This window comes from Gouania willdenowi, chromosome 3 (genome assembly GCF_900634775.1).
Source record: "Gouania willdenowi chromosome 3, fGouWil2.1, whole genome shotgun sequence".
In the NCBI taxonomy this organism is placed as follows: Eukaryota; Metazoa; Chordata; class Actinopteri; order Blenniiformes; family Gobiesocidae; genus Gouania; species Gouania willdenowi.
The window spans coordinates 25,949,566-25,966,729 of record NC_041046.1 but is presented as its reverse complement, the minus strand read 5'-3'; the positions used below and the strand labels follow the sequence as shown (position 1 = coordinate 25,966,729).

The 17,164-nt window shown below is 35.5% G+C and overlaps 1 protein-coding gene and 1 long non-coding RNA gene across 3 annotated transcripts in view; both read left to right on the top strand.

Annotated features, from left to right (window-relative positions):
• Nucleotides 1–4,558: 4,558 nt before the first annotated feature.
• Nucleotides 4,559–10,787, top strand: LOC114461153 (uncharacterized). The gene is made up of 2 exons (XR_003673815.1): nt 4,559–4,683; nt 10,589–10,787. It is a non-coding gene; the product is annotated as an uncharacterized LOC114461153 (long non-coding RNA).
• A 3,331-nt stretch (nt 10,788–14,118) lies between these two features.
• The window catches only part of spi1b (Spi-1 proto-oncogene b), an 8,475-nt gene continuing 5,429 nt past the window's right edge, over nt 14,119–17,164 (top strand). The window contains exon 1 of one of the 2 annotated variants that reach the window (XM_028437097.1): nt 14,119–16,887. In XM_028437097.1, the coding sequence (XP_028292898.1) occupies nt 16,846–16,887 (42 nt within the window). In that variant the 5' untranslated portion in view covers nt 14,119–16,845. The remainder of the gene's footprint in view (nt 16,888–17,164) is intronic. The other variant, XM_028437102.1, reaches the window with a different exon arrangement.

The window sequence follows — 17,164 nt, the reverse complement described above, 5'->3', positions numbered from 1 at the left end:
GAATAGGATTGTCTGTCTATGTGTTTCGGCCTTTTAATAGAATAGCATCCTGTCTGTTGTGCATTTTGTCTGTAAAGGACTGGTATAGAAGATTCATTATTGATTACCCTTTCAGACTCTTCATATCGGTTGTGACTGAGTCCTGGTGTGAAAGAGGAGAAAATAATGTCATGTTATCTGAATAATTTAATCACCCAACGTGCTGCAATAGTCATTGATGTACACTGAATTAGAACGCAGCTCTATCAAGACTTTTATTTCTGTTAATGAAGGGAGATGTAATTCCGAATCAGGTTGGTTATTTTCCCACATTGCAGCAATATTGGTCACAGTTGTTCATAATAATTTTTAAAAAGCAGGAAGATAATATGTGCAAGTTCTGTTACAAAACCTTTGAGCAACTAAATTAATCAAACGGTAAATGGACTTCATTTATATAGCACTTTCATCACCACTGAAGTAGTCCCAATATCGGCTCATTCACCCATTCACAAACCAGGACAGCGCTGCCATTAGGTTTAGTGTCTTTCCCAAGAACATTTCAACACAGACAGGCATAGCCTTGGGTTTGAACCCCCAACTTTTTGATCAGAAGATGCGATAACGTTTTAATGCAACAAGCTCACAGTTTTTTTCCCTTTTTAGTGACACTACTCTTAAAAAAATCACCTCCCTTGTTATTTTCAGCTTTACACAGTTGGTCATACCTCACACCTGATTATTCCATGTATCATTCGGTCATTCGTTTTTCATTATGTAACAAAAACATGAAAAATGAAAAAAAAAAAAACGCTCATTATTTGATATTTGTTTCCAAAACCAAAATGAAAAAATGCAAAACGCTTTGTTTTTCAAATTCAAGCTCTTTTGCTTTGGTACAGATAACGAAAAACAGAACACGAACACCTTTATTTGCTTTCGCCATTACCGATTGGCCAAAGTACGTGACCCGCAAGTGAAGCGTTACAATCCGTGTATCATTCGTTCGTTCGTTTTTCATTATGTAACAAAAACATGATTCAGATTGTTTGGTCTGGACTAACTACACTTAGACCGTTGTTTGGTTGTTATTGTTTTTTTTAATTCTGATTTGCAAATGTATTTGATTGTCACATACTTTAAATGTTGTAATGTGTCAGGTCTTTCCCACTTCTGGCTCTGCTTTACTTCTCATACATACTGTATCTGCCTCACCAGCAGGTGGTGCATGTCACTAGTTTTCTTCTGCACAGAACAGATACATGTGCTGGTTGAAATAAACAGTCTTTTTACAGTATATAGATGAAAAGTTTTTCGGGACGCAACAAAAAACAGATTTTTCTCTTGATGCACAGCAAGACTTTTTCCTACGGCTCCTTTTCAATCGTGAAACATGTTGGACATATTTTGTGTTAATGTATTTACTTCTCTACAGTATAAAACAGTGCTCTTTTAATTAACAAAATAAATGAATAACTAAACAAATGATCTGCTTTCTTTTGCTGTTGTAGATTCAACTTCCCTCGATTGAATTTATCATAGTTAAAGCCTGAAAATAATGATAAATGAATGAATAATGAGATGAGATGTTTAAAAACATCAATCTAAAATATGAATATGAAGCTGTGTGTAAACAAAAATCCTCCAACAATCAACAATAGAATGCAAAGCTTGAACAAAAACAGTGAACAGGTTTCACCGCTTTCACCATTAAACTACTGTAACAGTTTTTTAATTTTTCTTATTTAGATATGATTATAATCCTTTATGTGTTACCGATGTTTAAGTTCCTGTGTTATTAAATATAAACTTGCTTTGTGCGGGTCAGATAAGTACACTGCTCCGCACAAGATGTAAAAGATACCAAAAAACACCAGCCACAAAAAAGTATGATTAATATCTGCCCTTAGTCATCTTTGTCTGACTTGAGCAACACAAAGAAAGAGGAACTTGCTTATTATAGTCCTAAAGCCTTATATGGAGATTTTGCATAATGTGTTCATGAGGGTAGAACCTTTCAACAAAATTACAGAAAAAATAAAAAAATAAATAGGAAAAAAAAAAAAAACCAGTACCCATATAATCTAAAACTTTTTCTCGTCAATCCTATTTCCTCTCACAGTCTTTTTTAAATTGTAGAAGTGAACAAGTCGGTGTCATAAGTTTCACTAAAACAAGTTAAGACTGGGGCATGAATTGTTTCTTTTCATTGTTTAATCTTTCAGACGATAATAACAAGCAGTTGTTCAAAGTTTTTAATGAAAAACATTTAAAAAAAACTCTTCTACTTTCAGTATGTGATAACGTGTCTTGTGATTCATCCTGGTCTAATCACACCATACAACCCGGCCTAATGGTTAAAGCTTGTGGAGTTCTGAAAAAAAAAAAAAAAAAAATGAGGAATCGGGAATAAGAAGTGAGAGAGTTGGATAGCCCCTGCATGCATGTCAAGCCATGTCTCTATGTCATTGCGAACCATATGATGACCACTGAAACCTCCGAGGACTTAAAGAGCCAGGAAACCAAAAGGTCACTGTACAAATAAGTCTCCCACACGACACCAAGATCCACTATATGTATCAGCATTACAGTAATTTATACATTTAAAATTTAATGTAAAACAGACTACATTTAATAAATACAAACCGATGAATATACTTTGTCACATATGTACAGGTATATATACAAAATGTATTATCTTCTTTTTAACCCATCCGTGAGGCAGAGTGGGCAGCCACCATTAGGGTTAAGGGACTTGCTGAAAGTCCCACAGTGATGGCCCATTGGATTTGAATTGGTTTCCTTAACTATTTGTCCATCACTGCCCCGTATGCTTAAAAATAAATAAATAAACACAAAGACATAAATAAAAATGAATAGCTGATCATGTCGTTATTTTTTTTTTTTTAAAGATTCTAGTTCAAAACCACAACTGCTTGACAACAACTGAACACAAGATCGTTCGCTCATACCAGCTTATCCCAGTAAGGGCTACTGGAGCATTAGCTCACTGAGATCAGAATGGACACATTAAACACAAAGACAGTTCATTGCACACGCAACACACTTAGAGAATCCAACTACAGACTCCTTCCTGTTAATCTAGAGTCTCTTATCAACCAAACATTCACTCTTTTGGACCGTGGGAGGAAGCTGGAGAACCCATAGAAAACCCATTTATGCAAACCTGACATGAGAAATTTTTTAATTTCCTGAGTAAGATTTTACTCTTACTCACAACAGGACATTGGTTGGTACTAGCACTAGTTAGCAGCCTAGATAGAACAATAGTTTAATGTTGAGTCAAAACACAGGCAGACAAGCTAGGGGCCATTGGTTGGACCTGAACTACACAATAACTAAACTGTCAGTCAGAGATTCCAACTATCATATCACACTGTGACCAGAAAAAGCCTGTTAGTCTATATGTGTCTATTACCATTAGTAACTACTCTGTTTAAATCTTAATGCTACAAAGAACCCAAACTAAAAAAAATTTCTAACATAGATAAAGACATAGTGACGCCTTAGAGATCAATAAATCGAAAACATTCTTTTCAAAAAAGAGGAGAATTTACTCACAAGCAAATGTTGAAAATGTCGCTCGCAAGATTATTTTTGACTTCATCACAAATCATCAATTTGTTGCCAAATGGTCATGAGACTTGAACTTTGGAAAAGTTTTGTGCATTGCATTGTGGGATTGGGAATCCCGTAGAAAAATGCAAAAACTGTGCTGAAGTGAAAACTGTTGTTTAAAGTGTTTTTTTTTACTTCATTTTTACCATGATTTTTTGTATTTTGCTTGATGACATTTTTATTCTGACACATTGAATATCGGCTTAATTCAGGTGTTTCTGTGGAAAGCCATTATATCAACATTGCCTTTTTTGGCTAAACTTTGATCAGTGTGTGAAAAAAAAAACACCAGAAATATCCCCTTTGGCAGTGTTTTTAGGGTCATACTGGCATCAGCAGTGGATGAGAGCCACTTTTGGTTTAAATGCAGGCACAGTTAGGGATCGTCACCAGCAGCTTTAAATATTCTAACAGTAAACCTACATGAATACATACACTATCTGAACTCGAAAATACAAATAATGCCACACTGTCCTAAAAAATCTGAATCAAAATCTGATATTTTTTTTTGATTGGGACAGTGCATGTTAATGGACATACATGAATAAAAAAAAATACATGAATGTAAACAGGCCAGATTGTTGCCAGTGGCTAATTTCCATCTGTTGTCCCAAATGGGACGGGGTCACAAAGGGCCTGGGTCACATGGGGCTGTATACAAAATAAGACAGTAAACTATACATTGAAATATATGAATATTAAAAACACTATTCCTTTGCCAGTAACTCTAAGTAGAAATGTTAAAGTGTTTATAATTGTGATCAAATTGAGCTGAACTTGAGGTTCACAGTGATCTCACCGGCTGAACAAAGTTGTTGTGAACAAAGAGTTTGTCACCTTCTTGTTTTTTATAAGGAAGAAGAACAAGAAGAAGGAGAAGGAGAAGAAGCCTTATGCCAACAACCTAAATTGGTAGAATTAAGGAAGTTTTTAGTTCCCCTGTTAATTCAGAGATACATAGAAAGCCTGCATTTTTCAAGCACCTTTGGCAATTTGCTTCCAGCAGCTCAACAGCTCCATAGACACCTTTAGAGCTCAGAGCTGGATGCTTTGCAGAGCATGGAGGTAAGACCATTGTGGATTTGATCTTTGTGTAAGACTGTGGGCGTCTCTCACCGTGTTTCCTTAGAGAAGTGCAATGATGTGTGACGGCAATTCATTATTGTCTAATTTATTGAGTAAATGTATTGGATGCTTTTTCAGTTACATTTAAATTGATTCACAGAAAATGTGACATCATTAGTTATGTTTTGTTCCAATTTAACAACTTTTTGGATTTTAAATATTTTTTAACTGTTTTATAGTAGCATGCATCATTCTTTATTTTCTTTTTTCCTCCATATTAATTGTTAGTTCTTAAATGTATCTGATTTTTAAAAAAATAAATCATTATCAAAAGAAAGTTTAAGGTTCTTTAAAACAGACAAAAGGAAATACCTGTGCTGGAGTGCTTCATTTACCTAAAGCTGCTTTTTATTGTGTGTGAGCCTCTATTCTAATGTCCAGGGTGATTAACTTTGTTTTTTATTTATTAATTCATTTCAAGATGATTTTTTTTTGCTCCTGTTAATCATCCATGTCAGTGGGATTTTATTTTCTTCTTTTCACTGAATTACTTGACTGGCTCAGCAGAAATGGTGAGCAAACATGGTTACGAAATTCGAATACAGCCGCAGGATTTTCTGAGTGTGGACATCAACCTGCAGTCAGTCTGGTCAAACTGATGTTCTGCAGATGAGGAGTGCAACACTTCCTGTTGCGACGTACCCTGTATCCTGTTTTCCACAGTCAGTGGTCATGCGTTTCACTCCCCTCCTCCGACGCTGTGTGGGCACAATCTCATGACCCTGCTGCTCTGAATAAGGGCGACTATACTGTCAGCACAAACTTTGTACTATACAATTAATGCAGTGGGTTGACACATTGCTGGGACTTTTGCTCACTGCATTTAGAACAAAATCTGGCCCTTTGGAGCATCTAATTCGGCCCCCGAGAGAAAATGTTATTTAATGACAGTTTTTTTTTTTATTTTAAATTGTTGAAAAAATCCTTCAATTTTCCTTAAACTATGACAAAATATTTCCCTTAATTAAATAGAAATTGGTCACAAAATCTAGAAAATAAAATTTGCCCAATTCGGCTCACATAACTAAAAATGACAGAGGAAACATGAATTATTACCAAATAATTCAGTTGTAGATATCTCACCGATACAGAAATTCAATGAAACTCCACAATATTTATCAGCGCTCACAGTTAGTCTCAAATTGTTAAAAGAAATCAAAATTTTCTCAAATTATTCAACAAAATTTCAATAATTTAAACAAGAATTCAAGATTTAAGTAAAGCTCCTGCAGGGACTGATATCTGTCACCAATTGTTTGGAACATGGATATATCACATGATTACAGTCATTTTTTATGTTAAACCTCTAAATTCTTACAAAATCCTTCAATGTAATAGAAAATTGGTCACAAAATGTAGGAAATTTAAAGTGCAGATCCTGTTGGAGCTGATATTTGTCACTTATTGCTTGGCTAATTTATGTATACGTACAAGTGCAATAATGTTGAAATGACTCCTTTTCCTGCATACAATCTGTGGCCCACTTGAGATCAAACTGGTCCGTATTTGGCCCCTGAACTAAAATGAGTTTGACCCCCCTGATTTGGATAATACATGCATTATGTGTGATCCTTGTTTGTTGGATAAGCGGTACAAATGGCAAGCAGCCGGTGCAATAAATAGAGCGGGTTTAGTGAGTTTTGAGAGCAGCAACACATCTCTACAACAGATCACTGTGACTGACTGTGAAATGGGAAGTGCCATGTGTTATTGTTTGCTTGTTCATGTGGGTTTTGAACATCACACCTAATTATTGTGTGACTGCACTAAAGTTGGAAACTGTGAAGTGACGCTCGGTTACAACCAAAAGTGCTAGTAAACTAAATTAGATGTAGTTTGGCAGCAGATGATGACAATGCATTTCAACCTGCATGTGGCAATTCAACTTTAATTGTACTTTATCAACATTATTGAAGTTGAGAAGTTTTAAAAGTAGCTCAGTTACAATAGTCACACTGTACATACTTTGCTCGTGGTGGATGTTTTTAGTCATCTCAACAGAACAGGTTGAAACCAGGGGTGTCGATCTCATTTGAGTTCTGGGGCCAAATACGGAGCAGTTTGATCTCAAGTGAGCCACAGATTATTTGCGAGAAAACAAGTCATTTTAACATTATTTTGCCCTAATTTGCACTTCTACCAGGGTTCTCAACAGGAATTTTTCACAGCTTAGAAGGGATCTCGTGGGTGTGAGTGAGCGCCACCGGTGCGGAAAGTTTCTTAATGTATAACTCTCTGAGGGCCAAATTTAGTGAAGTAAAGCTAAATTTGGGTTTTTATCATTGTTCCAGCCTTACTTTAAAGCTAAAAGTTATTTGTTGAATTGATAAATGGTTATGATGAATGTAGTTAGAGAGTCAGTCATCCTTGATATAAGTCCTCCACTAATAAATACTCAGACACTGTAGAGACAAGAAATAACACCCTCAACAGCACTGGTGAGAACCCTGTCTACGTATACATAAAATATAAAATATGTAAGAAGCTGACAATATCCAAGCCATGTGACAGATATCAGTCCCAACAGGAGCTTTACTTTAAATTTCTTAGATTTTGTGACCAATTTCTATTTAATTTATGGAAATATGTCATAATTTGGGGAAAATTTAAGGAATTTGTAAGAAGGTTTTTTTTTAACTGTTTAACATTAAAAATGATTGCAACGGAAAAACTGAGCCCCTGCAAATAATGTTACAGTACGTTGCATTTAAACAATGATTCATGTTTTATCTGTCATTTTCACTTTCTCCTGTGTGCAAAATTTGTCCCCCGGGCCATGTGTTTGATACATGTGTTCTGAACTACAGTCATTCCTCTCAAGCTTCTGCTACTATTTCAACCGCTTTTTGTCACGACTAACTGGGATACTTCTGATTCACTGGAGCAATTCTGGTCATCCCTCCTGCACTTTCCAAGCATTTACAAATGTCTTCCACAGTAAAGGTTTTGATGTTCTTTGATAGCTCTGCAGCCTGTATTCTGTGTCAGGTCATGGACTTCAGAATGGATGGATAATGAGTGGTTTGTTGTTTGGAAAACATTTAAAGTTCAACTATTTTCAAGTACAAGCCTAACTGGACATAGCTGATCCCATAACAATAATACACACCAAATGTTAAGGAATCAAGCAAAGCTATTCTTTTTAAAGCAGATATCTTTTAACAAAGTTTAGTAAGTTTGCAAAAGAAAAAAAATAAATAAATAAATAGATGTACGTGGTCACAATAAGAAAAAACACTTCATATATATGAAGGTTGTGTGTTCTGGTTGCCATTAGTTGTCTTTATGAAGGTTGCTTTCATTTTCATTTATTTCAAGTAAATAGTGTGGCAAGAACAAAACTAACGTATACGCTACACAATAATCATCACATACACTGATGCTTGAAATGGAATGGGGAGAAGATGAATGACAATTTGATTTCAAAAAGAAAATGTCAATAGGAAAAAGACTGTTATGTGAAGCAGTAGAAATATGTATGTTGTCTGTGTTAAATGTTGTATAGAAAAGAAAATATTTGTATGTGTGTATGTCTATACAAAAAAAGGCAACTCAATTGCACTTGCTGAACGCTTGCATTTCTTTTGTGTGTATTACTGGAAAAGGGTATCGTGAATGTTATGATTTATGTTGAGCATATTGAATTTTTGCTTCTGCCTGTTTCAATCTTGTTATGTATTTTCAAACTGTGATTTGTGTGTGAGCCATATTTGTCAGACTGAAAATAAATAAACTGAAAAAAAATGAAAATAAACTGAAACCATACAGGCGGCCTGAGGCGTCATTCACAATTCACAAATAGTGAGTGACGCCTCAGGCCACCCTGCCAGGACCATCTTTGAAATGCTTCCTTCAGGAAAAAGGCATCGCTCTATCAAATGTTCTACTGCTCGCCATTTGAGCTGAGATGACTCTAAACAAGGCACTTTCATTTTGTATGGACTTTTTATTGTACAGAATTGACCCTATAGTATTTTATGTGGTTTTATGTGACTATTTATTGTACAGTATTTCGCATTATAGTGTTTTTAGTGGCATGATTGATTGTTATTTTTTTTTATTGTGACATGTCTTTAAATGTTGACTGCACTTTGAGCTCCTTGCACATTTTTTTTCCAATGGGGTTTTCATCCTGCAAATGACTAATAAACTGAAGTGAATAAGTGTGGATCTGTGATTGGCTGTTTTTGTGAGTCGGAGCGTTGGATAAAGAATCTGCCAAGATTATGGTCAGGATCTATAGGGCTGTGGGGGCCAGTTCTGTTCATGTGATGTTTCGTCTTATGCATTTTGCTTGGTATAGCGTTTTAGCTTCTGTGGAGTCTTAGGTCAGTCCATTTCCTGTCTGCTGGAATGTGCAGCTGAATCAGTTAATAAACCGCCTCCTTTTTATCTCACACAGGTGATGCTGTTTCCATGATTATTCACCTTATGGATGTTGTTTTCATCTTTCTTGTGCTTGTTGTACATAGTGAATAGTGTTGGGCCAGTCGGTCTGGTAGTTTTCTCCACACACCATTATTTCTGTCAATACTGTGCTTTGGGGAGCTACAAACTCCAGAGAACCTGAACAAGATAAACTATATATAAAGGAGGATTTGATGTTATGATGTGGCTTTGAAAATAAATACAGTTATTAGTTTAATACTTGATGTTCTGAATGACAAGTAATCTGAAGTAATTTGACACAAGGTTCAATGGAGCATGTTGCTGTCGCTTTGTGTTCAAAATGAGAAATATTGAATGAAAAGGCCAGATTTGAAAGAAAACATGATAGAAAGTTCTTAAAGACACTGCATGCAAGATGTGCTAATATAACCTAAGATGTGTCACGCATGAGTTGGTCAAATTTTCTGCAATCTATGCAAAGTTGTAAAATAAAGAAGAGCATTTCGGCAGAGGTGAAAGCAACAATAATTTTAAGTACAGGGTGGGACAGTGACCATGTAATCGGAGGGTTGGCGGTTCGAGTCCCACCCGAGCCAACACTGTGGGATGTTGAGCAAGGCCCTGAACCCCCATCCAACTGCTCCCCGGGTGGCTGTAGTTGACACTGCTACCTGGGGAAAATGGGTAAAAATACTGAGAATTTCACTACGGTGATCAATAAAGGTTACATTACATTCATTTGTTACATTTCAACACTCAACCATTACTGAGTAAATTATAATTTTTTGCTTTAAAAGGATTAACGGACAAAAAATTAAATAACCAGACAACAATCAAATGCATCACATCATAGCCGACCAACCAGATTAAAATTAATGTACGGCGCCAAAACAGCATTAAATGGAGGTTATTTTCTCAGTTCATAAATGTAGTTATACTTAGAGCCTGAAAATTCTTTATTTTGAATTGAATTTATTGGTGTTTTTATTATTTTATGTATTTCTTACTTGTACTTGAGTACAATTTCAACAACAGTATTTCTACTTGAGTAGGATATATCATTACTCTTTACACCTCTGCATTTCTGTATATGTTTGTGTTGAACTTATTTAAGTTCACATATATAGCTAAAATGTACCAACACCGCACTGTTTTCTGAAACATGGTGGAGATGTAGTCAGTTCTATTATGTTTTACATCCTTTACCTCATATAAAAATACTTTTATTGTAATATTAACAGTATAATTCTTGTTAATGTCCTCTATGTAATCTATTCCTGTTGGCAGAGTCGGAAAGTAAGTCGAACGAGATCAAGAAGACCAGGCTGTTTATAGGAATGAATACATGTTTACTGATAATTCATTTCAACATGATTGCTGATGTGTATACTAGAGAATAACTGCGTGATTGCTCAGTGCAATGACTCCTGTGTTTTTTTGTTTTTTTTCTTCATAGTGTTGCAAACCGCCAAAGGTGAAGAAACACATCAACCCAAACAAAACACCAAGTGAGCCACCGTTTCTTGCCTGTTGAAATGAGGCTTTTGATAAGCGTGTGATGTTTCCTGCATTACAAAACATTACGTTCGCGTTGTATTGCTGAGTTGTATGAGCTTTATCTTCCTCAATAAAACACGTCTTTATATCTAACACCATCTGTGTGCTTTCGTGTCTGTTTTACAGAACAGTGAAACACGCACTGTATTTGTTAACGTTCAGATGGTCTATAGTTCTACACTCGTCGTTGTGTAGAGTGACTTTTGAAGAGTTTCTTCACTATATTTCAGGTATAATCACTGGTGCGGTTGTTTTGTGGTGCTGCTGAGTAGCTACACCAGGACGTAAAGTCATCAAAACTCACCAAGTCTCATCAAATGCAGAATTAAACCCGGGAAACATTTGGAAAAACCCAATCGACAAACTCTGGTATTGAATTTGCAGGCCTATTATGATCGCCATGTGGTCAATAACCAAACATAACAATTAGCAGTTCCAGTCAGTGACATACAGAGCATTTTTTGGTGTTTTTTTGCTCACTTCTTTCTATAGAGAAACTCCACAAACTTCCCCACAAATGTAGGAATTTCATCTATTTCATTTAATTTTTCACTTCCACGTATAAATGATCAAGTATGTGAGTATAAATAGTCACTGCAGGATCTTCACTTAAATCTACTTGATTTTGGGAATTTGGGAACATTTTATGGAATAATTTGAGGAAAATTTACCAGATTTTGGAAAAATTAAGAATTCTTTCAACAATTTGTGATCAGTAATGACTTCTGTGTGATATAAGAACTTGAAACCTGAGCTCTGCAAATATTGTAGATTTTAACTGAATTTTTGTAAAAAATAAAAATGTTTAACTTTCTGGAGCGGGCCGAATTTGATGCTCTAAAGGGCCAGATTTGGCCCCTGGGCCTTGAGTTTGACACGTGTGTTTTCAATGAACAAATTGGTGCATTAGCCTCACCCCGCACTGTGGTTAGAAGATAGATTGTTACTAATTATTTCATTAATTGTACAGTATATTTGATATCTGTACTGTTCTCACTCATTTATGGAGTCCGGCTTCCCTCATGGCCTACGAGTACATGTGCTCTCATTGCTGAGGTCCGCTGCGCTGTGATAAAGAAACACTGTACTAGAGCACAGACATGCCAGATGTAAAATTACAAGACCACATTAGTAGCCATGTCTTTGACATTATAAACTGGATATCCTTGAAATCAGGCTTCCACATATAAAGAAAACACCAAACAAATTGTATTGTTAAGTATCATTTGAATCAAAAACAAAGCGTGCCTAACAGGTAACCAGGCCTTAAACTGACTTAAAAACATGTAAATGAATGAATTTAAAAACAAACCTAAAGGAACTGAATCTGAAAGTGAAGCTTCCAGTTCCTCATTTGATAGCATGCTGCAGTTGCTGTAAATCTCACGTACTCATCATCTGCTTTACATGTTGGGTCACATGACAAACCAAATATGAGTGATATATTTGTGCACTCAAAAAATAGAGCGGAAAAAAGACTAACTTGGATTAAATCTGCTGTTCTGAACAAAGTAAAATAAATGTATTTTTGAGTCAGCTGGTTCAATTTAAGAAAGAAGTGTATGAGCTTTACTAGAGCTAATGTTAGATTTAGGCCTGTGTGAATGGTTAATCACCTTTGTATTGTTTTTTAATTTATGATTAAGCACAGTCTTTATGTTTTAGAGCTTTGATTGAAAAAAAATTAAATGTGGCAAAATATTTCTTGGTCTTGCTTTAAATTTCAGATTAAATTGTTTCTCATTAAAATAATGAATTCATTTAAAAATTCTTTTCATGCATTATTTCCTTCTTTTTGAATAGACTACATCCATTAGGTATCGAGTGCAGTGGTGTACAGTGATTCACTCCTCTGCCTCGCTGCTATGACCTTTCTGTGGGGAGTTTACGTGACATTTTCCATGTGCTTGTCTGGGGTTTTTTGGGGAAATTCATACAATACAAAATGATGAGTGTTATGTGGTTTGGGTTAACTAGAGTCTATCAAGAAGGTATAGGAATTAAGGGATGAGTGGCTATATTTGTACCTCTCTAAGTTAGCCCTTCTGGAATAACAGACCCCCATTAGCTTGTACAGCATGTGTCAAACTCAAGGTCCCGTGATCAAGTTATTCATTGTTACTGAGATTTCTTGTTATTTTCCACCAGCTATTCGCGTGACACTATTTATGTCTAGCTTGTTCCAGACTGAGCACCTCTAGCCCCTCCCCTTCTGTTGCTCTTGAGCTCATCAGCCTCACGAGTTTCACCTGTGTGTGACTACCCTCACCTGTGACACTGCTCTTCTCTCTACTGTATTCAAAATGGCCAGAGGAGTAAAAGTAGAAGTACTGTTACTTCATTGAAATTGTACACAAGTAAAAGTAAGTCATTCATAAATTATTCAAGCACAAGTAAAAAGTAGCTCAATCAAATAGTACTCAAAGTAAAAGTTACTCGTTACTTTCACCCCTCCATTTTTAATTTTGGAAATACATTTTGCCACATTTCCTTGCATACAGTAAACATGTCACGTATAAACGTAAAAAGGAAGAGATAGAATCTTGCACAATTCAATTCTTTTTTTAAATAAAATATATTCAATGCCTTAATTCAAAATAAAAACAAAATATCCCGTGTGGTGTTTTGTATAAATTCTGTAACCTTTCCTATGTTTAAATGCAAATATGTCAGAAAGACGCGGCCAGGGATTTGCATCAAGAGAAATACCGGCATTCAATGCTGTTTTGATGCGGTAAATTACATTTAATAATGTGATGCATTTGATTGTTGTCTGGTTATTTGTAGTTTCACAATGTCTGTTGATCATTTTAAAACAAAAAAAATATGAATTAACTCTGTAACGGTTAGGCGTAGAAATGTAATGGATTACTTTATTTATTGTAAAACATACTTAAATTACTGATTCAGAAATGTACTTGGAAAAAGTACAAGTACCCATAAAAGCAACTCAGGTACAGAAACGTGAGTACAAGTAATTAGTTACTTTCACCTCTGAAAGTGGAACACTCTGTACTATACTGTGTAATCATACTATACTACTATAGTATGATTAGTATGGTGAACGTTCCCACTGAAGTATACTTCCAAGTTTCCCAAGATGCATTTCGGACCAAAACTCCGTTGATTCATCACCTTTGAATGTTCTGAAAGCATTTTAAGCGAGAAAGTGACGAGGTAGAATATCAACATGTGATCATTTGATCCACTGAACTCGCTGAAACACATTTAATGCCGACATTTCGGAGATTTTCGGATACCTGCCATTGTGCTACTGACAAAACTTTCGGTTAACTTCAAAACAATAGCCCTATTGGCCTATTTACAAAAGTGTTAAAAAAAACAAATTGTAAACCGGAAGAGATGCTTTTGTTTTGAAAGGGGGAGTTTGATTTTTAGCTTGAAGCCGGACCCATGCAGGAGGATTTTACAGTCTGTTCATAATGCATCACGGGGCGGTTGAGTATGACTAGTGTGCCCACCGTGCATACTTAAAAAATGTCCTGATACAGTTAGTATACATCTGGGTATTTCTTGCATACTCAATCTTTCCATACTATCTAATGTGAACTCACTACATACTAATTTTGACGTCAGACTGAGTGGTACATTAGTAAGCAATTTCAAACACAAGCCCAACTCCTTCTCTTCTGTGAGAGATTATCATGTTTCCCAGTGTGAAAAATAGGATTTTATCTAATAAAAAAAATGAATTAGATAAAACGCCATTCAGTTGTAGAGATTTGATTCTAGATGTGTTGCACCTCAGTAGATTTGTGAATACATATTCAAAGAGAAGTCTAATAACTGCCAAGGTTGCCATGATTACTGTTGTGATGAGATAGGAAGTAGCGGTCAAGGGTTGGCTGCATCTATCTGCATGAATCTGATAACCAGGATTCTATTTCAGTTATATCTAATTGAGATAAAATACACTAAAAGAAAAAAAAACTGTTGTTCAAAAGCTTTGAGCTATGATATATATCTAATTTAAATGCATCTGATATTGTATTTTCTGTGATATGTCACTATTAAGATCTCTGCACCCACACTCTGATACTGCTTCAGAGGATAAAAATAACAGTACAGTATTTATTAATACCCTATGCCTGTGGCCTTATCAAAAACCTGCACCCCTTCCTCTTAACGGGCAGAATTAACAATACACACATACTACCTTAACTGTAACTAATCTGCAGCTGTTCCCACTGCCGTGCATTACAAACACCAGCAACTGACCTGTTTTATAGTTTGTTGCAGTCTTGCAGAATAATGCAATGCACGTATTTATGGGTCAGCAAAAACATTCCGTTTTTTTATATATATATATCTTCCCTGTATGTAATTAACATGAACTTACTTCCTCTGACAGTATTTCCCCTTGTGTGATAATTACAATCTGCGCAGTTACAGCACAGATACTGTATCTTCATCTTATCTGCCAGCTGTGCGCGCGTGTCTCTGCGTGTATTTGTTTGTTGCTGTGTTAATGTTAATTTGTTAAGATGTGCTCACAATCGGCGTAAGAGTCAGGTCTGCAGAAACACGGTGGTTTACGTTGTGACACAACGACTCCAACTAAAAATAAAGGCTGTAACAGTAAAGGCTGTCCTGTGGTTGTGTGGAGGCCAACTGCAAAAGTAGGGATAAAATCTATCCTATTGTAGACATCTGTGTACGTGGTTCATTGACGGACCACAAATACAAGTTCATTTTAACACGACAAAAAGTCATTCAGATCCTTACGTTTATATGCCTTGTTTAGTCTGAACAAAAATAACAATTAGTTTAGATTTAAATGAACAAAAAAGATAGAATAAACAACTATGTATTCACTTCCCGAAATGGCAAAAGATAAAGAAGGTGAACTTTTGAAATATTTACTTATAAACACACAACAACAACAAAAACAGCATTATCCAGCTCAGCATTTCACCACACAGGATACTGTATCGACACTTTTACAGTAAAACAATTTACAAGACAACTGTTAAAAAAAAATACATCCTCTACTCATTTTTCATCAGTATCAGCAAAACCACTTGTAGTCAAACCTTGAAATGTGTTCATACTCAGTCACGGCTGAATATTAAACTCGGCACAACTTGTCTATATTTTTCACAGAACATTACAGAGAATTATTCATATTCAAAAGCAAATAACAGTCCTAGTTATTTGAGATGAAAGAAGTTTGATTGTTAACTTTACATCTGGTAAATCTGTAATTTTATAAACTGCTTTTCATTCCCAATAGAATTCACATGTAAGGAAAAATAAATAAATAATATTAATAATAATAATAATTAAAAAACAAAAAAAGCCACCATATGCCTTCACACCTCAAACTCAGGAACAAGTAAGAAAGCAACAGTGGTTAGAACAATGTGGGGCTGCAGTAAAAACCAAAGTAAACCAAGGAAATGTAACAAGTGTAAGAGCAAACCACAAGTACCTTTTAAACTGGAATACTTAAATGACAGTTAAAAAGTGAAAGAAAATAGAACAATATCAGAAAAGATGAAATGCAGTAAAATGGAAAGAATAAAGGTAAATACTAAATAACCATAAATATGGAGGGAATTAAACGGCTTGAAATGCAGTTTTTTTTCCAAAAATAAGAAAAATATATTGCCTTCATTAAAAGCCCAAAGGCTATAAATAAATAAAAATACATGAATAGCCTAAAAACACAACTGTGATAACTGTGATTGATAAAAACCTAACAGACACCTTTGAGGAGTTTGTTGGGGGAATAACTAATGAACTGAGGTCAGGTCTGGATGGTGATTGGCTGCTGAGGGCGGAGCAGCATTTGAACCCTGATAAATGTGAAGTTTCATGGTTTCCCCTGACAAATTGCCAAAAGCCAGGAGCACAACACCTCTCCCCTCCCACAAACATTTTACAGAAGTGAAAAAGTTCCTTCTTTATTTTCCAGTCAAACAGCGAGCCTTGATTAATCTAGTTCAACGTCAAGGCCTCAGACAGTGGTGGAACCTGATTTGATGCTCTACAAAAAGGGAAAGAATTCTGGATTTCATAGAAAGGACATTTTGAAACCTTATGCAATGGTCCCACAAAAGTTTTGAAAGGTTTGCATAAGGTTTGGGCCGACAGAGAGTGCGAGAAGTAACCCGTTGGAGAAGAAAAGTCTCCATGTTGCAGCCATACAGAATGGAGAGCTACCTCATCCCACCTGTAAGTATGTTTAATTTCATAACACAATGACTTTTAGATATTTAATTCTGAGTGTATTTCTGTTTGACCTTTATTTGGTATTAAACTGATTGATAAATTTGTTAAAAAATTGAAAAGGTGAATGAAGTGCAGGCCTACTACTATTTTTAAATGTGTATTTAGGCGTTATGCAGACTTTCGTGAGCAAAGAGGAAAGAAAAGTGATAGTGTGTCGAAAAAATTTGTGAAAATTCCATTTTTAACAGGGAGGTAAGGATATATCTGTAATAGGTTAGAA